This window comes from Periplaneta americana, chromosome 3 (genome assembly GCF_040183065.1).
Source record: "Periplaneta americana isolate PAMFEO1 chromosome 3, P.americana_PAMFEO1_priV1, whole genome shotgun sequence".
NCBI lineage: Eukaryota > Metazoa > Arthropoda > Insecta > Blattodea > Blattidae > Periplaneta > Periplaneta americana.
The window spans coordinates 25,140,087-25,168,070 of record NC_091119.1 but is presented as its reverse complement, the minus strand read 5'-3'; the positions used below and the strand labels follow the sequence as shown (position 1 = coordinate 25,168,070).

The 27,984-nt window shown below is 33.8% G+C and overlaps 2 protein-coding genes across 2 annotated transcripts in view; one reads left to right on the top strand and one right to left on the bottom strand.

The window, feature by feature from the left end:
- LOC138695863 (uncharacterized) overlaps positions 1-6,490 on the bottom strand; it is a 41,000-nt gene extending 34,510 nt beyond the window's left edge. The window contains exon 1 of the mRNA XM_069820160.1: positions 6,447-6,490. Within this exon, the coding sequence (XP_069676261.1) occupies positions 6,447-6,475 (29 nt within the window). The 5' untranslated portion in view covers positions 6,476-6,490. The remainder of the gene's footprint in view (positions 1-6,446) is intronic.
- Positions 6,491-10,018: 3,528 nt separating this feature from the next.
- LOC138697091 (uncharacterized) lies at positions 10,019-22,760 on the top strand. The gene is made up of 6 exons (XM_069822687.1): positions 10,019-10,143; positions 11,133-11,373; positions 13,223-13,364; positions 15,048-15,257; positions 17,064-17,175; positions 22,457-22,760. The coding sequence occupies exons 2-6, from the start codon at positions 11,250-11,252 to the stop codon at positions 22,691-22,693; spliced, it is 825 nt and encodes a 274-aa protein (XP_069678788.1). The 5' UTR covers positions 10,019-10,143; positions 11,133-11,249; the 3' UTR covers positions 22,694-22,760.
- The last annotated feature ends 5,224 nt before the right edge of the window (positions 22,761-27,984 follow it).

Below are 27,984 nucleotides of genomic sequence, written 5' to 3'. Positions count from 1 at the left end.
CTACTTTGTACTGTATATATTTGTATAGTTTTGGCCGATGAATTGCATATGCTTTAAATTGAATGTAATCTATATAGCTCTATTGATAAAATGTTTGTGTTTGTAATTTGAAGTAATTTGCATGATACGTATTATCAATTTCTGTATATCACAACTGGTTGAATTGTTTATGCCTTAAATTTAATTAACTTATTTGTTTTGTATTATATATATACCTCAACTGATGAATGATCGTTTGCGTTTGTAAATTTAATAATCTGTTTGGCTATGTAGTGTATACTTTTAGTAGAGCCATCGATGTAGCTCAGTCGGCAGACTCGCTGGGCTGCTGATCCGGAGCTGCGTTCGGGCTTGGGTTGGATCCCCCTTTGGTCTTTGGTTTCTTCCGAGGTTTTCCACAGCCGTGGGACTGAAGCCGGATGGTCTATGGCGAGTCCTTAGCATCAACCCCCTTTGATTAGATTACCCTCCTTTGATTTGATTACCTGGTTCGGTTTTTCCGAGGTTTCCCCAACCAAAAGGCAAATGCCGGGTAATCTTTTGGCGAATCCTCGGACCTCATCTCATCTCACTACATCTCGCCAAAATATTTAAAAAAAGTGAACAAAATTGTAAAAATTGTAGAAAATTACTAAATTTTAAAACTATAAAAATTTGTAAAAATTGTAATTGTAATATTGTAAAATTTTGACTTGTTCCACATCTTAAAGCTTCATTGCTCATGTAAAATCTATGGAATAAAATGAATGAATGAATGAATGAATGAATGAATGAATGAATGAATGAATGAATGAATTACTTTTGTTTGCCTTCCCATAGCAATCGTACCATGTTGCCAATTTTAATTTAACTTATTTCTTTTTGCAATATTATCAAGTGTTTTACAACTCTTCTACCTCTCATTGTGAATTTATTTTTAGAATTTCTAACATATCTCTAGCCTTTGGATTGGATGCTGTATATAGGTCAGGTAGAGGTCAGTTAAACTGACGTGTGAGATGTAAGCAGGCGTGAGGTGTGTATATAGATTCATACATGTGAATAGTTGTAAATATGTAATAATTGTAAGTGTAAATTTGTACATCGTTTATAAGCATAGCAAAAGGTGTATCCAAGTGTGACTAATTAGGGGACACCGGAGACTAGTAGCGAAGGTATTTTATGGGACGTCTCATAACAACAAATATTCCCTTGGGAATATTCTTTGTTATGAGAGGGCATTTGAGACGGTTCCTCGTATAGGATGAGGAGATTTTCATTAGATTAGTATTTCGTGTTAATATTCTTATATGGATAGGATGCGCGGACGTGTAAGTTAGTTTCAAAATCTGAGACGGAAGTAACAGGTGGACAGGAAGGCCGAAAGGAAGTTAGGCGGACAGGAAACATGTGTCCAGGCGTGGAGTTGACTGATGAGGGAATGTATGGACTTTGCCTGCGGGTGGTCAGTAAGATGACGCCAAGCCAGGTTCCAAAAGAGATGATCTGGTATATGTCAGAGAATTGTCAGGACGCCGGAAGTAGGAGGTGTTCTAGTTAACGAACAATTTTTGAAGAACGCGTCTTAAGTGACGTAAGTGTAATCATGGCCAATCAGGATTCTTAATAGAGACACGTGATATATAGATAGGAGGGCGAAATTTTATGTTTGGTGGTTGTAAGTAGAGGATAGATTTGGCAGACAGAGAGAAGGCAGATAGACAGTGTTCGGAGAGGTCGAACTCCACATATTCTCGGCAAACCTAACTCGGAAGTATAACAATTTACGGACTTAGAAATTTTTAGTGGGTGTAGTAAGAAGTCGTGTGTTGCATTATTATTATAAGTCTGAATTCTTTCCTCTCATCACGTTATCAACTGTCCGTTATATTACTGGTGTTTTATAGTACAAAATATATAATTACGTGAACTCAGAAATTAGTATACCAACTTGTGGGAAGTGAGAGCGAGATATTATACACTTGGACGCGCATTTCTGCTAATCTGAAACGAACACTTAATAATAACAATAAACGTTTTCATAGTTCTTACCAACAACTTCTGGTGTGCGCCTACATCATTTCAACTTACGAGCACGTCTCCCAAACCCCATGTCCCGACCGTTTTTGCAGCTGACCTGGGAATCTCATACCTCTACCGGAGTAATCTCGAGGAGGCTGGCGCCCAAATTAATCAGTGTATATAGTTAATTATTGACATCGACGTGCCATCCTTGAGATACTTTCCATATACGACTGAGCTGGCAGCCGAGGGCAAGGAAAGGCGTCGTGGGCAGCAACGACGACGACAGACGACCGCTGCATATTTTGGCGCCCCAACGAAGCCGACCGCTTCATTTTTTAATACAGTTTCTGACCATTGATGAAACCTGGTTCCACTACTATACATACCAGAGATAAAACATTAGTCGAAACAATGACAACATAATGATTTTCTGCCTCCAAAGAAAGCAAAAACTGTTCAATCGGCTGGGAAAGTCATGATGTCCATGTTCTGTGATTCTAAGGGGATAATCATGATTGACTGTCTGCAAAGGGGAGGACGATAACCAGAGAATATTATTCAAATCTTCTGCAGCAACTGAAAGGTAAAATTCGGGTATGGCTAAGAAGAAAATGTTGTTTCATCACGACAATGTACCTGCTAATACGTCTGCAATCGCGGTTCCTAAACTACACGGACTACGGTTCGAATTGTTGCCGCACCTCTCTCTCCCGGTCACAAGACATCACACCCTCAGACCTCTTTCTTTTTTCAAAGCTCAAAACTCACTTGGTTGGGCATAAATTTCCATCAAATGAAGAAATTATCACGGAAGCAGGGTTTTTTTCTTTCTTTTTTCTTTTTCTTTTTTTTTAAGACCTCGAGGAATCTATGTACAAGGAGGATATAGCAACATTACAGCACCGGTGGATCGAGTGTGTGAATCTCAAGGAGGATTGTGTTGATAAATAAAGATTGTTTCAGAATAATCCTAGTTTTATTTCTTTGTCAACTTTTCAAACAACTCTTGTATTTATTTAAGGACATTAGTTATAAATTCTTTTAATTTCAATTACTTATTTTATGATATAGGCTGTTGTTTATAATCTATGCTAATTTGATTACTTAATTTTATTGTTTATTTTTCTTCTTTCTGCCTATCCACAGTGCAATTTTGAACTCCCGACCACTAGCGCTGCTTATACGGGGGTAAATTCTTTTAATTTAAATCCTTTTTTTTTATTATTTAATACAGTCATTACTGTTTTAATGTATATGGTAGTTTTTAAAGTATTTAATATAGCCTATATTTCTATAATAAATAATATTGATATAAAAGCAAACTTCCAAGTCACTGTTCAGATTTAACAAAATAACAGACGATCACGTGCTCTAGGTACGATAACACTAAGTTTATTTTATCAAAGTTCATGACCAATTTCTTCTCGCTAACACAAAAGTCGAATATAGTACTCGATTCACAATCATCTTAGTAGCTTAATATTATTACACAACATTTTGAAGTGGAAATCTCAAACACAAAACCAATATTGGAAGACGTTAACTCATTTAAAGTGTATCTTAAGTATATGAATGTTGTAGTTTATCATCAAAATGACACTTTAAGTATATGAATGTGATCTAAAAAATAACTACTGTTTGAACATTGTGAAACTTGTAGTTTATCATCAAAATGAAACTTTAAGTATATGAATGTGATAAAAAAATAAATACTCTTTGAACATTGTAAAATTTGTAGTCTATCATCAAGATGAAACTTTAAGTATATCAATGTGATATAAAAAAGTAAATACTGTTCAAACAATGTGAAACTTGTAGTCTATCATCAAAATTAAACTTTAAGTATATGAATATGTTCTAAAAAATAACTATGGTTTAAACATTGTGAAACTTGTAATTTATTATCAAAATTAAACTTTAAATATATGAATGTGATCTAAAAACTAACTACTGTCCGAACATTGTGAAACTTGTAGTCTATCATCAAAAAGAAACTTTAAGCATATGAATGTAATATAAATTAAATAACTGCGGTTCAAACATTGTGAAACTTGTAGTTTATTATCAAAATTAAACCTTAAGCATATGAATGTGATGTAAAAAATAACTACGGTTCAAACATTCTGAAACGTGTGGCCTATTGTCAAAATGAAACTTTAAATATATAAATGTGATCTAAAGAAATAACTACTGTCCGAACATTGTGAAAGTTGTAGTCTATCATCAAAAAGAAACTTTAAGTAGCCTATATGAATGTGATATAAAAAAATAACTAAGGTTGAAACATTATGAAACTTGTAGTCTATTAACAAAATCAAACTTTAAGCATATGAATATGATATAAAAAAATAACTACGGTTGAAACATTGTGAAACTTATTGTCTATCATCAAAATGAAACTTTAAGCATTCGGATGTGATATGGAAAAAAACTACGGTTCAAACATTGTGAAACTTGTGGCCTATTATCAAAATGAAACTTTAAATATATGAATGTGATCTAAAAAAATAACTACTGTCCGAACATTGTGAAAGTTATAGTCTATCATCAAAAAGAAATTTTAAGTAGGCTATATGAATGTGATATAAAAAAAAACTACGGTTCAAACATTGTGAAACTTGTGGCCTATTATCAAAATGAAACTTTAAATATATGAATATGATCTAAACAAATAACTACTGTCCGAACATTGTGAAAGTTGTAGTCCATCATCAAAAAGAAACTTTAAGTAGGCTATATGAATGTGATATAAAATAATAACTACGGTTCAAACATTATAAAACTTGTAGTCTATCATCAAAATCAAACTTTAAGCATATGAATATGATATAAAAAATAACTACGGTTGAAACATAGTGAAACTTATAGTCTATCATCAAAATGAAACTTTAAGCATATGGATGTGATATAAAAAAAATAACTACGGTTCAAACATTGTGAAACTTGTGGCCAATTATCAAAATGAAACTTTAAATATATGAATGTGATCTAAAAAAATAACTACTGTCCGAACATTGTGAAAGTTGTAGTCTATCATCAAAAAGAAACTTTTAGCATTCTATATGAATGTGATATAAAATAATAACTACGGTTCAAACATTATAAAACTTGTAGTCTATCATCAAAATCAAACTTTAAGCATATGAATATGATATAAAAAATAACTACGGTTGAAACATTGTGAAACTTATAGTCTATCATCAAAATGAAACTTTAAGCATATGGATGTGATATAAAAAAAATAACTACGGTTCAAACATTGTGAAACTTGTGGCCAATTATCAAAATGAAACTTTAAATATATGAATGTGATCTAAAAAAATAACTACTGTCCGAACATTGTGAAAGTTGTAGTCTATCATCAAAAAGAAACTTTTAGCATTCTATATGAATGTGATATAAAATAATAACTACGGTTCAAACATTATAAAACTTGTAGTCTATCATCAAAATCAAACTTTAAGCATATGAATATGATATAAAAAATAACTACGGTTGAAACTTTGTGAAACTTATAGTCTATCATCAAAATGAAACTTTAAGCATATGGATGTGATATAAAAAAAATAACTACGGTTCAAACATTGTGAAACTTGTGGCCAATTATCAAAATGAAACTTTAAATATATGAATGTGATCTAAAAAAAATAACTACTGTCCGAACATTGTGAAAGTTGTAGTCTATCATCAAAAAGAAACTTTAAGTAGGCTATATGAATGTGATATAAAAAAATAACTACGGTTCAAACATTGTGAAACTTGTGGCCTGTTATCAAAATGAAACTTTAAATATATGAATGTGATCTAAAAAAATAACTACTGTCCGAACATTGTGAAAGTTGTAGTCTATCATCAAAAAGAAACTTTAAGCATTCTATATGAATGTGATATAAAATAATAACTACGGTTCAAACATTATGAAACTTGTAGTCAATCATCAAAATCAAACTTTAAGCATATAAATATGATATAAAAATAACTACAGTTGAAAAATTGTGAAACTTATAGTCTATCATCAAAATGAAACTTTAATAAGCATATGGATGTGATATAAAAAAATAACTACGGTTCAAACATTGTGAAACTTGTAGTCTATTATCAAAATGAAACTTTAAATATATGAATGTGATCTAAAAAATAACTACTGTCCGAGCATTGTGAAACTTGTAGTCTATCATCAAAAAGAATCTTTAAGTAAGCTATATGAATATGATATAAAAAATAACTACGATTCAAACATTGTGAAACTTGTAGTCTATTATCAAAATGAAACTTTAAATATATTAATGTGATCTAAAATAATAACTACTGTCAGAACATTGTGAAACTTGTAGTCTATCATCAAAATGAAACTTTAAGTAAGCTATATGAATGTGATATAAACAGTAACTACTGTTCGAACTTTGTGAAACTTGTAGTCTATCATCAAAATGAAACTTTACCTTTTTGCAGATTCTAAGGCGAAGGACATTCCAAAAATTTAGTCTTAGTAACGTAAACCAACTGTAAAAAACAGCTACAGTTCTTCATAGACTGAAAGTCAACTGTTAGTTCTGACACTGGAAATTCTTCTATCGTTTGATACAATGCAGCCATTGCAGTTAAGCGGAATAATCTCTTCCGACGTCGTAGTTTTATATTTTACGATCTCAAGTCGATTATCAGTATCAGACTGCCTATAGAAAATTTATAATGCCCATATGTGTGCTCAACAAGAAGCAAACATAGTGACTCGCAGTTCTCTGTATGTAAGAGATTACAGAATACCCGTTAATCGATTCCACTATTAATCAAGAGCGTTCACTCCCGCTAAATATTAACAAGCCACAGATATGCGCATATAAATCACCCTCATTCGGCCTTCGACGCAATGATGGCTACGTGGAAAGCTACAAACGCTTTACAGTACAAAATCCTTATATGTAGACTACTGTATATCAGTGTTAAATTTCAACATTTTCCGTTTCATGGGCAAACGAATGCAAAGGAGGAAATAGAATATAATTATACGTGGATGTTGCTAACAAAACAGGTCATTTCCAAAATAGTGTATTTTTCAGAAAGCATAAAGAACTGTATCGAGCCTTCATTTTACTCCAAAGTAAAAGATACTTTTATGTGTCATGCATGTTACGTCATGGGTGCGTCTGAAAGAACGAAGGACAATACATTCACTGTCTCTTCTGTTTAGAATCATGCATACTTCTACTCCGAATTATCTGTTATCGCGCTTTCAATTTCTTACAACTCTTCGAAACCAACATCAAGCACTTCTTTCTATCCCTCATCATAGAACGTCTTTATAATCATCTTCCTATACTGTAGAAATACATCGCCTCTGGAATTCGTTACCTAATGACGTCACGGACTGCCGGACTTTATCACAATTCAAAATTAAATTGGAAAATTTTGTCTTAGTTAATGTTTTTAGGTATTGCTAGAAGTATTGATTTGTGTTTTTTTTTTCTTTTTTAAATATAGATTAAAATTGCAAGTTTCTTGTTTATGTTAGTTAATTAGTTAGGATATAATTAATTATGATACTTAATCATTCATTAAAAGTCTGTGTGACTGCAACCTGTGTATATTTTTGTGTGGCTTTACTTTGTTTATAGTGTTCTCTTCTCTCTTTATTTTTTGTATAGCTTTATTTTGTATATAGTGTATTTTTTTTTCTGTTTATTTCTATTATTGTATTTGTATTCCTGGTGTTGTGGAAGAGCAGGCCTGATGGCCTTAACTGCACCAGAATAAATAAATAAATAAATAAATAAATAAATAAATAAATAAATAAATAAATAAATAAATAATTCTAATGGTGTCAATAATCATTATTTTAGTCATTTTGTTTGCATTTGATAGACAAAAATCTTTTGGAAATGTCCGGTTTTGTTCAGAAATGTGAGGGAAATTTTCACTTATGTTCGAAAGAAAGCTATTTGACATTTATAACAGCAAAACATACACGTCATTTACGTCAACTGTATCATGAAGTAACGAATTTAACATTACATGGTAATTATGTAGTAAGCATGATTTTGGTAGGGAGAAAAATATCACAACGAAGTCATTTTCAAGGGGATTGTATTGTATTGTATTATAATTAAGGACGAAACATGGACTTATCATTACTTACTTACTTACTGGCTTTTAGGGAACCCGGAGGTTCATTGCCGCCCTCGCATAAGCCCGCCATTGGTCCCTATCCTGAGCAAGATTAATCCAGTCTCTACCATCATATCCCACTTCCCTCAATCCATTTTAATATTATCCTCCCATCTACGTCTCGGCCTCCCCAAAGGTCTTTTCCCCTCTGGCCTCCCAACTAACATTCTATATCCATTTTTGGATTCGCCCATACGCGTTACATGTCCTGCCCATCTCAAACGTCTGGATTTAATGTTCCTAATTATGTCAGGTGAAGGATGCAATGCGTGCAGCTCTGCGTTGTGTAACTTTTTCCATTCTCCTGTAACTTCATCCCTCTTAGCCCCAAATATTTTCCTAAGCACCTTATTCTCAAAACCCTCAATCTCTGTTCCTCTCTCAAAGTGAGAGTCCAAGTTTCACAGCCATACAGAACAACCGGTAATATAACTGTTTTATAAATTCTAACTTTCAGATTTTTTTAACAGCAGACTAGATGACAAAAGCTTCTCAAGCGAATAATAACACGCATTTCCCATATTTATTCTGCGTTTAATTTCCTCCCGAGTGTTATTTATATTTGTTACTGTTGCTCCAAGATATTTGAATTTCTCCACCTCTTCGAAGGGTAAATCTCCAACTTTTATAGTTCCATTTCGTACAATATTCTGGTCACGAGACATAATCATATACTTAATCTTTTCGGGATTTACTTCCAACCCTATCGCTTTACTTGCTTCAAGTAGAATTTCCGCGTTTACCCTAATCGTTTGTGGATTTTCTCCTAACATATTCACTTCATCCGCATAGACAAGAAGCTGATGTAACCCGTTCAGTTCCAAATCCTCTGTGTTATCCTGAACTTTCCTAATGGCATATCCTAGAGCGAAGTTAAAAAGTAAAGGTGATAATGCATCTCCCTGCTTTAGCCCGCAGTGAATTGGAAAAGCATCAGATAGAAACTGACCTATACGGACTCTGCTGTATGTTTCACTGAGACACATTTCAATTAATCGAACTAGTTTCTTGGGAATACCAAATTCAATAAGAATATTATATAAAACTTCTCTCCTAACCGAGTCATACGCCTTTTTGAAATCTATGAATAACTGATGTACTGTACGCTTATACTCCCTTATATACCTGGAATCTATGAATAACTGATGTACTGTACGCTTATACTCCCTTATATACCTGGAGATTTGTACTTTTTCAGATTTTCTATCGCAATTTCGACTTGAGAATGTGTGGGTTCCGATATAAATGGCTCAGCAGTTTGTATTTCAATTTCGTCCCGATCATTTCTACTTGGCCTTTGTATATTTAATAGTTGCCCAAAATAGTTTTTCCATCTGTTAAGGATTGAATGAGAGTCTGCAAGCAAGTGGATTTATCATTACGATCCAAAAACAAAAGAGCAATGAAAATAATGGAAACGCTCTGGTTCTTCCAACCCAATGAAATTTTCCGTTCAAAATTCGCGTCAGTTTTTTGAAGACAGAAACGGAATAATTATGGTACATTATTTAGAACAAGATAAAATTCTGCACTTTGTGGTAGAATGAAGGTCATTATGGAATAGAGTGAATAGAAATAATATCCTTATCTATGAAATAAAATGACGCTTGGAATATATTATATGATATTTGTACATCGCAGCTGCATTCTGTATTTATGTTACGATACAGGGCAGCGCAAACACTGCACATTTTCAATAAAGATAAATATTTGGGTACAACCCACCATCGCAGTATTTTATCTCAAGTTTTGCGAACAAAATAAACGAATGAAAAAATCAATTGTGACCTGCGCAACAAGATTCATCTAATATATCGCGAAATGTTATCGTGATGCAGGTTGTGTAAAACTCGGTTAATTCAGAGAACTCTTCCAGAAAGTTGTTAACTATCACTGGGAAAAATACAGTACTGAAGAGTGTAAACTTGTAACACCTAGTCTTTGCGATTAATCTTCTGCTTATATATCACTTTGGTAAGCTCTAACTTATAAAGTGCACTCTTTAAAAAATTTAATTCCTTTAAAGATAATTTCCAGATATATCCTGATTGATATTAGTTTACGGGAACACATATGATTTTTAAAACGTCTACAATTTTCATCCAAAATTTATGAAATTTAAACTACATAAACAGGCCTACAATACTATTATCTGTACAAAATTTGGTGCCATTAGTGCTAATAGTTTTGAAATTATATTTTTGAAATATATTTTATATTTCACGTTACTAAAAATGCTCCTTGCGACAAAGTTTTCAAAATTTTTAGTTCATATTTGCTGAAAAGCTTAAAAATAGTCATGGGAATTTAAATTAATTAGCTTTTTGAACTCAGTTTAAATAGAGAGCCACAATAAATTTCGTGAATTTAGCATTACAGCATATTTAATCTAAGTGCAATATGAATATGCCCCGAAGGATTTAATATTAATATTTAATATAAATGCTAATCAGATTTATTTATCAACACTTAATTGACCTCTGTGAGAAGTTTCAGACCAATCTGACAACTATTGTGAAAGAAGCTTTTTTTATTCAAGAAACAGCTTAAAATTTTTAAGTCTACAAAACAGCATTAAAAAAGTTCTATAAACTCACTAACGCAACGTGTGATTGGTTATATTTAATAACATGGGATGGTACTTTAGGATGGTGAAGGTTTTGGATTAGAACGGGGTTCATCTGTATAGCCACAGGGAGCGTTTTGTAATTTTTGCAATTTCTTCTTTGTCTATTACAATATATAAAAGTCACGTGACACAGTTCGAAGGGCTTCAAAATAGAAAATGAAACGATGTTATGAAACTAGAAGGTTCGAATATAATTACGAACACAAAAACAAAAAAAGTGGGTTTTGTTAAGTTTTCACCCTTTTTTCAACATAGTGTTCCCTTAAAGATTCCTTCAAATGTAAAAATTTATATATTCATAGAGTAAAAATATGTTAAATGTGTTATGTTATAGGTAAAGACATTCAATACCTTATATGAAATGCAAATATTTCGTAAGTGAAATGTGATCCTATTGACGTAACATTCTTCATAATTGCTGAATAAATTAGAAAAACAAATAAGAATCTGCATGATGGCAAGTTTGTTTGTATGGATCAGTGTTCCATTATCTGCAATTATTCTCCTTATACAAATACAAGAAGGACACAACCTCTCTGGCACACGCAGTTACAGCACCTTTCCTCAAAGTTTGGGTAAGTTGAAGATTATAGTAAGAGACTTATGAACTGTAATTTTTACTTTTACTCATTGGAAAAAAAATTATTGGAAGAGACACAACAATTTTTTAGCTATTTTTCAACGTATTCCCCACTGGAACTGAGACATTTGTCATACCATGAGATCGACAAAGAGGTGCAGACTGCTGTCAAACGCTGGTTCCGATCCCAGGCGGTTGACTTCTACGACGTAAGGATACAAAAATTGATCCTATGGTATGACAAATATCTGAATTCCAGTGGGAGATATGTTGACAAAGAGTGTAATAATTACTGTATCTGTTTCAATAAATCTTTCCATGCAGTGTTTCATGCATACACACAAACATACATAAACAAAAGCCAACTTTAGGCCTACATGGTTACCGAGACGTTCTCAGAGCGTTTGTTACAAATGTCAGGAAGTAATAATAATAAGTTTTTATTAAACCAAAGCTTAATTATTTTTCTATATGTAATAGTGTTATAGGTCTATTTATAATATAAATTGCAGTTTTACAGCAGACTTTTTAAAAGAGGACCCATTAGTTTCATTACATATGGCAAGGTTACACAAGTGATTGTCGAAGATTCTTAATTTCCTTTGGTTGTCATCACTACTCTTCCCCATATCCTCGGCTTCTGCCCCTATAGTGAGGCCCTTCGCAACATCCGTCACCATGCTGTCCGTTCTATGCTGGCCGAGGCAGTGAAGGAAGGTTTACAATCCATCAAGAGGTGCAGGGACTAGCCACACAAAGAAGTGTTCGGCGAATTGATATCATTGCCATTAAGAACAACTCGGCATAAATTTTCGATCCCACCATCAGATTTGAGACACATGCAGATCAACCGCAAGAGGTGGACAGTGAAAAGAAACGGATCTATGAACCAACAATCCCGTTCTATAAAGACAAATATAGCCTGTCCCACATTGATGTAATAGGTCTGATGGTGGGAGCACGTGGTACCATACCCTCCTTCTTTCCCAACAAATGTAAAAACCCGGGGCTAACACACAGCATTGTGAAGGAAATAGCCATTAGTGTCCTCAAAGGATCGGTTCAGATATTGTGAAATCATTTGTATGGGAGTGATAATGGGAATTACAAGTTATCTTAACCGATGGCTGTTGATTGATTTAGATATCAATGCCAATAATTCCGTACTATTATTTTTCTCGCGGTATATGGCATTCAAATCATTCTAACCTATCTGATGATATATTTTCCCCCCTTTCTTAACTGTAAATGAGCACAAACGCTAATTAGGTGTAAATTTTTCTGACATTTTGTATATTCGATTCCCTAACCGTTTCAAATGTATATCATTTTACCTTTTAGGTGTGTTCCAAATTATATGTAATACACTTTGTCAAATCTGGCAACCTTTTCATAAGGGAAGCTAAATTTATTATTATATAGAAGTTCGGACGCCGAACTTATAAAGTTAACTACGTCGTATTTTTTACATCAACTCAGGGTGTATAGGGAGTTTTACAGAACATTGCTATACTTAATCCTTGCTCAGTATAGAAAGGTAACTAAAACAAATAGAGTAGCCTATAACACATTTAGGAAAGCGACTTACCTCATTCTCTTCTTTGTATAAAATGGTGGCACATTTTAAATGAAAATGAATCGTGTACTTCAAGCGTCACTAATTTTGTTGGAATGTACAACTGTATACAGAGTGATTTATTTTCCTATCTGTACTTCATTTTAGCATTGCATATAAAACTATTCTTTTTCAGCAACGTAAGTCGGACAAAAGGGTCTCATATTCCACAAAATATGGTAAATAAGCAATCCAATAAATACATTATGTTATACTTGCAATCTTACAGGACGTGTGAAGTCGAATGATATACTACAGTTTGTAGATTACATCATACAAAACGGAATACCGAAAGTGGGTGTACCGAAGTTAGATCCTCTTGTCTTTGAAGAAACACATTTGGGATATGTCGACGTGCCTGGAATTATAGAGTAAGTGTTAATGTATATGTTAGTATGAGTGCATGAAAAATGTTATCATTAACAAAAAAAAAAAAGAAGAAGACGAAGCAATTGACGCAAAATTTTGAAGTCAGTATATATAAAACTGAAGGACTCCCTGCAAAAACGAGGTAGCTCCACTTTTACAAAGTCGTGGGAAGGGAAGAAAAAAAAATTAACTGAAATTCTTTCCTTTTTCAGAGTATCTCCTAGGTATCTAGGAGTTTCATTTTATCACTCAATCATTTATTGTAATCAGCAATTTAGAGGCGTAAAATATAAACAAATAATGGACCTACTCCCTTTTTGCAATAAAGTTGGATATAATTAGCCACGTTTTGCAATGAACACAAATTACTGTGTCAGTATCATAAACTACAACACAATACATACAGATAGTTGAACCGTAAGTAATGTCATTAATTTCAGGGAATTAATCTTTGAGATGCTTCAAACATAATTGTTTAGTACAGTTTTGCTCGTTTTTGCTTTCTTTATGAGATAAAATAGTACATTATGCAACGAGCCTATAATGGTAGTAATTAAGACGCGAGTATGTTTGTTTATGAAACGAGCGCAAGCGAGTTTCATAATTTTCATACGAGCGTCTTAATTACCATTATAGGCGAGTTTCATACGACTTTTTATGCTCTACCATATTTCTAACTTGAAATTATTCATAAGTATTCATGTTATGGTTATGTAAGTGAGGAGCGGAACTGACCTTAATTGTGAGATGTGCGCAGACGCGAAAGTATTAATTTTTTCCGAGGGACGAATGTCATTGACCTTGATATAATCTAGAGAATAACATGAAAATTAGTCTTGATATAACCTGGAAATTGATTTATAATTGAAAAACGAGATGACAAATTGAATTTATTTTAATATTATTTACAATTAACGCTAATTATTATAGTAACAGAACATAACCTTCTGCGACAGTATTGGATTTCCAGCCTCCGTGACTTTTCACTAATTGTCTTTCGATTACATATCCGAGAATAATCGAAACTTGCGGTTTTATAATGGTACAATGGTGATTTCTCATTGGCTGAACAACTGAATTATAATGAATAGGTGTACTTTAATGAGGTGCATTAAAGGGCTACTACCAGGTGTATAATTACTACATTTCGGCATGGTCGAGCATAAATTATTTTATATGAAACATTTCATAGCGTGTTTTGGGAAAGCTATTGATTTAATCCCCAATATGCTTGGTCATTTTAGTTGGTATAATTTATGTGTCTAGTTTGTAAGTGTATAGTGTACGCTCTCTTGGACTGGCTCCCCAAGTGTAGTAGACCTTCAGCTCACCCTACACTCCTGTAGGAGGCCGTTGCCCTTATGGGATTTCAGGCAGTTCATATTTCGTATTTCGTATGCTTGATCATATTAAGAGAGCAAAGTATTATGATAATAAATTACTGAAATAATTTTAGTTTTGTCTTTTAAATGTGTAGAGATCTGATCCGAACAAATATAACATTGCAAAATTCCGTAGAACGGAAAGTTAAATTTGTTCGGATCAAATTTAAGCGCATTTAAATGACAAAACCAAAATTGTTTTAATAATTTATTATTAATATATCAACTGAAGTGTATGAATTTGTTGTGATGTGTAAAATTTTAAATTGATTACATGTATCGTGTTCTCTTATTTTTCAATAGGTTGTTCTGGGTTGATTTTAAAAATGTAATCATACGGAACCTGGGAAATTTTGACAGAATACCTAATCCAGTTACCTTAAATGGCTTACTTCCACCATGGACAATAAAATTTGACTTCAAATATCCCAATATCACCGCCAATGGAGATAATATTAATATAAGTATCGTTGTTGGAGATCACATCCCATTTTATGGTGACGGTTGTTTCGTGTAAGTATCTAATAATTCTTATTTACACTGCTTCGAGAAAGTCAATGTTTACATATTTAGATATAACACGCGGAGCAAGTCCCCTGCAATCGATAAGCATCGTGTTTAGGTAGAGCATGAAAGTCAACAAATATTATGGACAGTAAAAAATCTATCATACGGGAATGGGTATTTAAGAGTTATTAATTGGCTACAAAAAATGAATCTGATACAATGGTAATACAAATTAATTTAGTTTCCTAGAATACATCAATTTATAAAGTACAATAAATAAATAAATAAATAAATAAATAAATAAATAAATAAACGAATATGTAAATAAATAAATAAACAGATAAATAAAGAAGTAAACAGAAAAATAAATACGTGAATGAATAAATGAGGGAATGAATGAATGAATATTACCTTAAACTCGCCAGCAATATCCTTAATATTTGCCCCGTTTTCAATGCGTTGAATAATATTTACTTTGTCATAAATACTCTGACGTGAACATGTTTGTGACTTGATGCCTTACCCCTTACAGGGATGCGGGAGCTTGAATTCTCGTCACAACAACAGATCTCGTTCTACAGTTTTGCTGCTTTCTTTAGACTCAAAAGCATTCTATTAACTCGGCAGAGAGTGTACATATAAAACCATAATATACACATGTAATTAGCTCTTTATGTAACCCCAAAAGAAAAAAATCAAGGGATGTTAAATCTAGAGACCTGGCCGGCCATTCTACTGGTCCACGCTGACCAATCCAATGTCCAGGGAACTGTTCGTCCAGTTTGCTGCAACATTTCTGTGGCTTAACCCGCTGGAATGAAGAATGATATCAATTCTTCCCACTTTCGATAATGCCATCACGAAAATCAAGAAATTTGTTATAGGAAAGCTTCAAATAATCACAATGCATTGAGAGTATCACAGGTTAACCAAAGAGTAAAGCAGGAAAGGTTAATTACCAGAATTGCATAAAAATACCTTTTCCAAAGCCTCCTTAGTACCGTACCATGTTACAAAATATATGTAGATGCAGTAACTAGCGTTTGTGTCATTATGACAGTTATCTTTAAATAACTTGAAAACGATTAGAGATATCTCAAAACGGATTGCACCATTGTTTTTTTAAGAAACTTTCATATGATTTTGAGTACCTACATGACCTCCTTTCCATTTAACATTTCAAATTGCATCCAAAATGTTGGCTTTAGAGATAGCTGAGTGCTAGACTCAAATGTGTCACTGGTAAAGCATTTGATCTTACAAATACTGATAACACCTATAGTAATCGAAAATCAAGCATATGGAAGATATTGTAACTTTTATATTTCAGCAATAATGTGGTTTTTATTTCTATATTCAATCACACACCCGTCACAAATGGGTATCCCACTCAACACAGTAACACAATAGTCGTTATTGCACTCCACAGACGACAATGACAATTCACATGTATTATTGAGAAGAACAACAATGTACTTCTAATTTCAACTATTGGTTTTATAGGTTTTATGACCAGCTTACATCGTTATTTCATAGGAATTCCAAATAGGAGGTGGGAATCTTGACGGTATAGCATTCCGAAAACAATGTTGAAGAATCGTCTGTATGCTGTACATTCCATATATTGGACATTCCGATTTACGGACATATCTATAAAATGTACGTTTTGACTTGTGAACATTTCTTCATATTGAACATTTTGACTAGTGGCCTTATTTGATTGGACGTTTTAGTTGTGGATATTTTTGTGGTGAACTTTGTATATATTGGACGCTGTTGTGGACAAATTGACGCGTTCATATTTTTTTACAGGATTAATGGAAGTAATCTAGGATTCTCTGGTGAAATAAAATTAGAGACAAACGATGCCGAATTCATGTTTATTCCTGCCATGACGTTAAATATTTCTTTTGGAGAGATGAAGGTAAGAAAGACAAAGAATAATATTAAATACGCCGCTAAGGGAAATGTTTCGCTCAAGTATATTTCGTCGGAATTTTACTGTTATATATCGAACGTGACTGCCGAGGAAATAGTGTATACATTTCCCCTAGATCAAGCGTGGGAAAGTTTTGTGTTGCGTGGTATAGATAGACGTCAGAGGCTGTAGGAATGTCAAAGTTAGAGCATTACATACAGCTGACCTCCATACGTTTCAGTTCAGTTTATTTTTTGGCAATGCAGTACTGATTAGAACAGTAAATGTTCATTTATGATCCATATACTACGAAGAAATTTCGACTCTGAAGTTTCAACTTCTGTTCATTTAGAAGTATTTACTCTGACTACCTGGTTTACGAGTTTCTATACATTATAACGAGTGACTGTAAACATTTTAAGTGTTTCAAAAGAAAAATGTGTACTTCTTTCTGATAAAATACGTTTTATTTTTTCCTAAAGAAGTCCTCGCTACTAATTATTCTATTGGAATACTCAATTTCAACCGTTTAGCTTTGTTTTGTTTTGGCATGGTTTACTGAACAGCAGGCCTGAAGTGTGTACGCTGCGCTATACTCCGTACATACCTACACTGTTGAGCAGAACTCTAGTAATAACTCGACATTGCCGAATCTACAACACTGTACCAATTGAAGGGTACAGAGAAAAAACGAACAGTCACAAAAAATTCAAAATGGAGTTATTGCTGCCATCTCATTGTTTTATAGAAGAAGTACAAACTGGACGAACAGTTCCCTGGACATTGGATTGGTCGGCGTGGACCAGAATTACAGCGTTAAAATAAACAGGGTCCATAATATCGAGCAATGAAGAAATCGTAAAATTGATGGAAGGAATCTTATTAAGTATTTCAATAGTTTGGGTTACAGAAATACTCAAAATTCTTACTTAGCAAGTATGATTGCTGTAATTCCTGTGAAAAGACGACGACCTCGACAAACAGAGCAGAACGCAAGATTGGATGATTTTTCGTATGATTACAAAATTCGTGTTGCAAGAGATGAGACAGTTGAAGAAATTAAGTTTGTTTTAAAGATTTCCTGTCATTTTTTGGTGTGACACCCATCGCTTTACACACAATTAGATCTTTTGTGGCGTGCACAAGACAGTATTCTATTTTGATAAATGGGGTAAACATGAAAACATAGAAAAATCCAAGCAATAAAAACATTCTTTGAGTCACTTAAACGGCGCAAAGCGTGTTGTGGACTGCAAGACAAATGTTTAGGGCTTGGGGAAAGTTTTTTGGTTCAAGATATAAAAATAAATTTCCAGGCGCAACCCATCCAAAACTGCAGCTCAAAATTATGTCCATACATCCTCGAACTGTCGAACACAGAGAAACATACAATGGATTGCATATATCCACGGTTGTAACGGGTAAAAAAAAAAAAAACAGAAAGAATACATCAGTTCAACTGTTTGAACCCGACTCTGCATATCCAGTCCAATCCCACTGTCAAAAAAACCTCCAAATTCTAAAGAGATTTTGCATAGAAGATGCTCAAGAGTTACTCACCAAACTTCCTGTTCAAAATTATGCAAATCAAAGGGAACAGTGTCATGAACTTTGAGAGGATCAAGAGAGTGACTATTAATATCTGTATCACAGGCTAATATGTTGTGTTTAATATGTAAAAATAATACTAAATTTAATTTTGCAAATATTGTCTATTTATTTATAAGAATACAGTGTAAAAACGATCAGTGTCCTGTCAAGCTTTAATTAAACGCTAATTATATAAGTACGTAAGTCACTTATGACTATAATATTTCTTACAGTGCCTTAAAACTTATTGTCAAATATGTAGAGAACAGTAATTTTGGAAAATTGCAACCTTATCTTTGGAGGTTAGTGTTGAAACTTTAAAAAGCTTCACCTGTAAATTTTACTTCGTGTGACTTCTTATTGAATTTGGTATTCCCAAGAAACTAGTTCGATTAATTAAAATGTGTCTTAGTGAAACTTACAGCAGAATCCTTATAGGCCAGTTTCTGATGCTTTTCCAATTCACTGCGGGCTAAAGCAGAGAGATGCACTATTACCTTTACTTTTTAACTTCGCTCTAGAATATGCCATTACGAAAGTTCAGGATAATAGACGGGGCTTGGAGTTGAACGGGTTACATCAGCTTCTTGTCTATGCGGATGACGTGAATATGTTAGGAGAGAATCCACAAACGATTAGGGAAAATGCGGAAATTCTACTTGAAGCAAGTAAAGCGATAGGGTTGGAAGTAAATCCCGAAAAGACTAAGTATATGATTATGTCTCGTGACCAGAACATTGTACGAAATGGAACTATAAAAATTAGAGATTTATCTTTCGAAGAGGTAGAAAAATTCAAATATCTTGGAGCAACAGTAACAAATATAAATGACACTCGGGAGGAAATTAAGCGCAGAATAAATATGGGAAATGTCTGTTATTATTCGGTTGAGAAGCTTTTGTCATCTAGTCTGCTGTCAAAAAAATCTGAAAGTTAGAATTTATAAAACAGTTATATTACCGGTTGTTCTGTATGGTTGTGAAACTTGGACTCTCCCTTTGAGAGAGGAACATAGGTTAAGGGTGTTTGAGAATAAGATTCTTAGGAAAATATTTGGGGCTAAGAGGGATGAAGTTACAGGAGAATGGAGAAAGTTACACAACGCAGAGCTGCACGCATTGTATACTTCACCTGACATAATTAGGGACATTAAATCCAGACGTTAGAGATGGTCAGGACATGTAGCACGTATGGGCGAATCCAGAAATGCATATAGAGTGTTAGTTGGGAGGCCGAAGGGAAAAAGACCTTTGGGGAGGCCGAGACGTAGGTGAGAAGATAATATTAAAATGGATTTGAGGGAGGTGGGTTTTGACGGTAGAGACTGGATTAATCTTGTTCAGGATAGGGACCAATGGCGGGCTTATGTGAGGGCGGCAATGAACCTCCGGGTTCCTTAAAAGCCAGTAAGTATGTAAGTAAGTAAGTGACTCTGTTCATTTTTTCTCTGTACCCTTCAATTCTGCAGGGCTTGGGAAAAGTGACATAAGTCAGTTTTCACAAACCTGTTTTGATAATTTATTGACAACTTACACTGGTTTATGTCGATTTGATTTTTTTCTGTATGAATTATTGTAATGGGAGGAATACCTATGTATTTTTTTCCAAGCGAACAGATGTTCCGTTAGTTGTCAATAAATTATAAAAAAAGGTTTGTGGAAACTGACTTGTGTGACTTTTCCCGAGTACTACAGAATTTATATTTGAAGTAAAGAGAAAAGTAGGATGGAAAGTGTTGGTAATATGACACTTTGTGTAACAAGTCCGCGTCCTATTACTCAGCCATGTAAAACTTATCTTTTAACAGAGATTGAGGAATTTTAAGAGTTTCCTAACATCAAATAACCCCATGCTTAACCTCGTTTCCATAAAACATCCACATCTCTGACTTACGTCCATCAGCGAATATTGTTGTATTATGTAAATATATATACTACTTCGCCGATATAGGAGAAAGTCAATGTTTACATACTTAGGCACAACACGTGGAACAAGTCTCCTGCAATCGGCAAGCATCATGTTTAGGTAGAGTATGAAAGTTAAGGGATAATATGGACAGTAAAAAATCGATCATACGGGAATGGGCATTTAAGAGTTGTCAATTCATGATAAAAAATGAATCTAATACAACGTTAATATAGATGATGTAGCATATTCTAAATGAATGAATGAATGAACAATTAAATAAATAAACAAAATACATTTAAAATTAAATAAGCAAATAAATAAGTAAATCTATACTAATAATAAATCTGTGGCCGAAATGTTTCTGATAATTTTCGATTTTCCAAAAATAATTGGTCCTAACATATATAATTAACCATCCTGAAACCGAAAATCGCTTTTTTGAATTTTTTTTTGTATGTCTGTCTGTCTGTATGTTTGTTACCTTTTCACGCGATAATGGCTGAACGGATTTCGAAGAAAATTAGAATATAAATTAAGTTCGTTGTAACTTAGATTTTAGGCTATATGGCATTCAAAATACATTATTTAAAGGGGGGTTATAAGGGGCCTGAATTAAATATATCGAAATATCTCGCGTATTATTGATTTTTGTGAAAAATATTACATAACAAAAGTTTCTTTCCAAATAATTTGCGATAAGTTTTATGCTTTGAAAAATTTTGATAGGACTGATATTTAATGAGATAAATGTGTTTTAAAATTAAAATAACTGCCATCTAAGGCCGTGTAACGAAATAAAAAACAAATAACTTGGTCTATAAGGGGCCTTGGACATCAACAATCGAAAGCTATGAAAGATAGCCTACAGAGAATGTTTCTGTGTTTGTATGAAGTAATATCGGAAGCTAAATTAACCGATTTGTATAGGCCTAATTAATTATTATTTTACCATTGGAAAGTGTAGTTTCTCTAGGTGGACATAATACTACAATGTTATTACAGTAACTTCTGATATAATATAATATAATATAATATAATATAATATAATATAATATAATATAATATAATATAATATAATATAATATAATATAATATAATATAATTTAAGTTATTTGAAGGGTTCACAACCATAGTGGGCCAAGCGCCATTTACTGAATACGTAGAAAACAACAAGGGTTAAAATTAAGTTATTACCATAATTCAATGGAAACATATAGCAAGTAAAATAAAGTATACACGTTAAATCTAAATGATGTCAATCTTCATTAAACTATGGTTGCATGTAATAACAATTAAGAAACATGTTAAAGAAATTGTCATTGCACCAAATGAGTGCTTTCTGGACCAAAATGATCGCATTTGAATTATTTAAATACAATTTAAATTAAGTAACATATTAAACGATTTACCCTTCTATCAAACACGAATGTTCCCTGGATCAAACGTCCTATTTTAATTATGTAATTACTTTATATTTATTTCTAACAGGTGCAGCGGAGCGCACGGGTACGGCTAGTAATAAATAAATATTACCGTAGACTGTCAAGCAATATCCGTAATATTTGCACCGTTTTCAAGGTGTTTACTAATATTTACTTTGTCAGAAATATTCAGACATGAACTTGTTTGTGACATGATGTATTACCGATATGCAGGGGCTTGGATTCTCGTCACAGCAAACCACGTTATACTGTTTTGCTGCTTTCTTTAGACTCAAACGCATTCTACTAAATCGGCGAAGCAGTATAACTGTAATTATATTGGCCTATATTATGTTGATTCGTTACAGGTACACATCTTCAACTCACTTGGTTTAGGTGATACCAGAATCGCCTTGCGTGTCAACACCCTCATCGGAGACGTAATTCCTGAATTTATCGATAATATCGAGCCTTACGTCCTGCCGAAAATTATCAGCAGTGTTCTGAACACAATCAACGAATTTTTTGTGTTGTACAAGATCACCGTGCCCGTCTTGTTTGAATGCATCAATGATCCTGGAAATGAAAATTGTCCCATTTTCTAAATAAAATCATTATAGTATGAAAGAGGCTCGGGATTGTAAGTAAATACCTGTATTGATCAGAAATAAATTCTATCAGTAAATATGTTTGTTCTTAATCACTTTAATGAATAGATCTCCTTTTCCAACATTGACAACTCTACATATAGTTCCTATGCGAATGACTTCGTCTACAGCAGGCCTGCACAAAGAGCGCTCAACGAGCGCGCGCGCTCCTTCGGAGCGGGAGAGCGGTGTTTACCGCTCGCCGAAACGGAGAGGAAGATACGTCAGAATGACATAGACTTGCTATAGGTAGAGGAGAAGGAAACGACCACTCAGCTATCTAGTGGAGTGCAGTGTGTAGGCCTATTCTCAGTAACTGTTTCATGTTGCTTAGCTACTGCTACAGTACAGTATGGAGGAATCTAAAAGACGAAACATAACATTTAACGATTTACAGCTCGAACTTATTGATCTTCAATGTGACCTAAGGGTTAAAGATCGTTTGAATAATACTACTAGCCTGGTTGAGTTTTACAAGACTAAACATTAGCAATAATATCCACGACTACACAGGCTGGTTGTGAAAATGATTGCTATGTTTGGCTCAACATTTATATTTGTGTGCAACTGTTTTCTATAATCAACTTTAATAAAGGCAGACATCGAACATCTGTAACTGATGCTTCATTATGATCAGTAGGCTACTCTTCCTTTCAGCTGCCAACAGCATAAAACCTCGTTTTGATGTACTGATAAATAAAAATATAACAAAATGATATTGTACATTTAAGTAGCTATAGAATTTATATTACTTCTGTAAAATAAATATTTCTTTACTAATTAATAAGAGTCCAAGATAGTTTTGCAAACACTGAACGGGAATTCATTTCATAAGCACTCGTAATAGTACTTCCTTTTGTGTGCATTTTGTACGAGATCACCCCTTCTTCCAGTCCACCCTTATACAGAGCGCAGCTAATATCTGCATTCCGCTCATGAGCTGTGATCCGGCTCGGAGAGCGCAAACCTTGTGCAGGCCTGGTCTAGAGTGTTCTAAATCCATTTTCATACGACTTATTTAATGGAGTTCGCAGCTGCTTAACCGCCCACAACATTAGCCATTAAAGCTTAAGCAACGTTGCTTAGTTATAATGTCAAGACTCAGTCTCTGTTAGTTATAAGTTAAATATTACATGCGTCCAGAGAAAATATTGTAGCCACGAAGGAGACGAGACCTATGAACTAAGTGCTAAAACATCTAGGTACGCTCAGAAGATTCTGCAGACCAGTGTAGTTCATTCTGTCAATTTTACAAATTGTTATTGTTTTAAAAATACGATAATGGACCGTATTCTGCATGAAAGGCACCAACCCACAAATAAATGTAACTAGTGGCTTGTGCAGCAAGTGCTGCAAACTAAGTCCATACGAAGTTCAAACAAAAATTGTTCAGATTTATTTTCAATGAAGAATACCGGACATTTTGAAAGTTATTTGCTTCCATAATAGTGAAACATACTCCCTCTGAATGTTTTTTATGCCAAATACTTTTCCTTGAACCTATCCGTCTTCAGTTCTTGAGTTTCAATGCGAAATCGCAAGTAACAATGTCAGGTCGATCAGCGAGTTTTTCATGTGGGAGTAATGCAGTAACTATTTCAGATCATTGCAGATAGTGGGTGAAAGTTAAGAAAATTTAAGGTTTTTCACGCTTTGAACAAAAGACTTAGCATCTTGGTATAGCTGCTGCATGTTTCGTGAACTACCCTGAAATGTAGAGGGCAGAATCACTTTTTCCCCACTAAGAGATCTTGCTGAGGTGATAAAGAGACTACAAAATCTTGTAGGCCTCTTATTTTATCAGTAAGTAATACCTTTTGGTCTTTTCTTAGGAATTGTAATTTTTTGCGCTTCTTCCAGACAATACTAATCTATCAAAATATACTGCTGGATTAATTTGTGTAACAATGAATGTTATCCCGTATATTTTCTGTAATATAGGCTGTCGTGAGGAATCTATTGCTGAGATGTGGAAAATGAGGCGAATGATATATCAGAGCTGTAGAATCTTATATGCGCCCTAAATAAAATTGTCCATCGTAAATTGTTAGCAGTTTCAGTGTTTCATTCGTTGCTGGTTGCGGGAGATAAACTTACTCATCACGGTAGCAAGAAGTGAAATGGGATGCTATTTCTTCTACAACAAAATATGCTTGGCAGTGATCACAAATCTAATCGATTAAACCAAAGAAATATGAAATTAATTTTGATGTAGTTTAAAGACGCAGCTAAAATAGGAAGCATGACTCAATTACTACCAAGGAAAATTAGAGAATCAGATATATAAATATCTATATCACACTGCCATTAAATATATGAAAAAGACCCATACTACTTGATTAATAACTATAAAAGTATTTCATTTTTAATAACAATATTGTTACCTTACGTAAGTTTCATAGTTTTCAGTAACATATTATATATAGCCATTACTCAGTAAATTATAGAAATGAAGATCTAATATAAAATATTCTTTCTCTGCATCTACTTTCTTAAAGCCCCAAAAGGTTTCACTTTCATATAATCAATATACCAGTATGTGTTGCATGAACTATAATAATATTTCATTTTTAATGGTAATAATGTCATCAAACATTCTTAATTTTTGTAGTTCTTAATATCCAACACACAGCTGTACTCGGAAAACTACAGACCAGAGAATGAGACCTGTAAATTATTTTATACGTTATCAAAACATTACACAAATGAAGATCGACATATTGGCATTATGATGTGAAAGAATCTGAGCCATCTGAACTCTATGTCAGCAATCATGTAGCTCATGGCCTTCGTGTAATAGTCTATTGTTTATTGTAGTGTGTGTTTTGTTTTATTCTGAAATGCAATTAATTAGTTCTCAAAACTGACGAAAGATGGATTTTGGAAAATAGGAAAATGATGTAGGAAAATTGACATTTCACTGAAAACTACTATTTTTCTGAAAAACTTTGAGTTCCAAGCTTCAAAATGAGGGGTCATTTATTAAAATCCGTTCAGCCGTTTTCCCGTAATTTCCATTACCAGATCAAATTATATAATTAAATAATTTCAAGGATCCATATTTTTATGAAAGATACATACGTCCTGTAACCAATTCGTAAGTGGAATTGTCATATTACGGTACAAAAATGAATAGTTCTACCGGATTTCGGGCGCCTGGACCACACAATACCGATCTCTGATTGTATCCTGAATTTAGGTTTGACATTTTATAAGTAAACAAGCGACGCTATCTGTATTGAATACTTATATGTGTGCCACTCTTATCTTGCGCTTCGTGTGAACTACGCAAGTGATGGGCTGAGTGATGACGCAAGATACATTTTAAAGATAAACCAACGCAGTAAATGTTGCAAACTTCAGAAACAAGTTCGTCATGGCACTTTTCCCACTAGCAAAATATCTTGTATAATTTTAAAATTATAATATGAATCAGATTGTCAAATAATAATGATATTTACATACATACATACATACGTGTTCTGCTCAAGGGCAGGTCTTTCACTGCAAACCCAGCATTTTCCACTCTTTCCTACTTTCTGCCTTCCTTTTAGTCTCCACATATGATCCATATATCTTAATGTCGTCTATCATCTGATATCTTCTTCTGCCCCGAACTCTTCTCCCGTTCACTATTCCTTCCAGTGCACCCTTCAATAGGCAATTTTTTCTCAGCCAGTGACCCAACCAAATCTTTTTTCTCTTTCTGATCAGTTTCAGCACCATTCTTTCTTCACCTACTCTTTCCAACACAGCTTCATTTCTTATTCTATCTGTCCATTTCATACGCCCCATTCGTCTCCATATCCACATTTCAAATGTTACTAGTCTCTTCTCTTTACTTCATCGTAATCTCCATGTTTCCGCCCCATACAATGCCACACTCTACACAAAGCTCTTCACTAGTCTCTTCCTTTATTTTTTTTCCAGAGGTCCACAGAAGGTGCTCCTTTTGACTTCCTGGCAGCAGCTCATGTTCTGCTTATAGAACACCCCACTTGCTCTATTGCCTCATTTAGTATTCCCAAGTTTATTTTCTTTGTTTTTCTTCCGAAAACCATGATCTGCGTCTTGTTTGTATTTATCTACATCCCATACTGTTCATAGCTGTCATTTATCTCCAGTAGCATATCCCTTAGTACCGTCTCCTCTGCTGCTAACAACGCCATATCATCAGCAAATCTTATGCACTTTATTCTTCTCCCTCCTATTTTCACCCCTCCCATGTTCTGAAAATAGTTCTTCACCAAATCCTCCAAGTAGATGTTGAACAGAGTAGGCGATACTTCTCTCCCTATTTCACTTCCTTCAGACATGTAACGCTTTAAAATTTTTAATATATTTTGAATAACGCTGCACTTTGTTACCTACATATTCGTTAAAAAGCAATTTTTGGCCCTGCAACAGATAATACATATTTGTTGTTTTTCTGTAACTGTATCGATTTAGTACTAATCTTTTACATAGCCACAGAGATACGCCTCAGTGAACTTCATGGTATCTACGTTAGCCTACTTTAGGTCTGTATCGCTAGGGAATTCCACATCCACTTAACTTTTAAACATCACAGGGCAACAAATTTTCTATTTATCACACATTTAATATCACTAAGTCTATTATAAGTCTTCATTCATCAGGACTTTGTGGCCTATTGTAATAGATTTTTCAACCTATCATACGTTTCATTGATCACACATTTAATATCACTAAGTCTATTATACAGCAGAGTCCGTATAGGTCAGTTTCTGTCAGATGCGTTTCCAATTCACAGTGGGCTAAAGCAAGGAGATGCACTATCACCTTTACTTTTTAACTTTGCTCTAGAGTATGCCATTAGGAAAGTCCAGGATAACACAGAGATAACACAGAGGGTTTGGAATTGAACGGGTTACATCAGCTGCTTGTCTATGCGGATGACGTGAATATTTTAGGAGAAAATCTACAAACGATTAGGGAAAACACGGGAATTTTATTGGAAGCAAGTAAAGAGATAGGTTTGGAAGTAAATCCCGAAAAGACAAAGTATATGATTATGTCTCGTAACGAGAATATTGTACGATATGGGAATATAAAAATTGGAAATTTATCTTTTGAAGAAGTGGAGAAGTTCAAATATCTTGGAGCAACAGTAACAAATATAAATGATACTCGGGAGGAAATTAAACACAGAATAAATATGGGAAATGCCTGTTATTATTCGGTTGAGAAACTTTTATCATCCAGTCTGCTGCCAAAAAATCTTAAAGTTA

Excerpts from the sequence above, each read along its gene's own strand:
- LOC138697091 (XM_069822687.1), top strand. The coding sequence starts at position 11,250 with ATGATGGCAAGTTTGTTTGTATGGATCAGTGTTCCATTATCTGCAATT. Across the intron at positions 15,258-17,063 it reads TATGGTGACGGTTGTTTCGT|GATTAATGGAAGTAATCTAG; the intron begins GTAAGTATCTAA and ends ATTTTTTTACAG. Across the intron at positions 17,176-22,456 it reads TTTCTTTTGGAGAGATGAAG|GTACACATCTTCAACTCACT; the intron begins GTAAGAAAGACA and ends GATTCGTTACAG.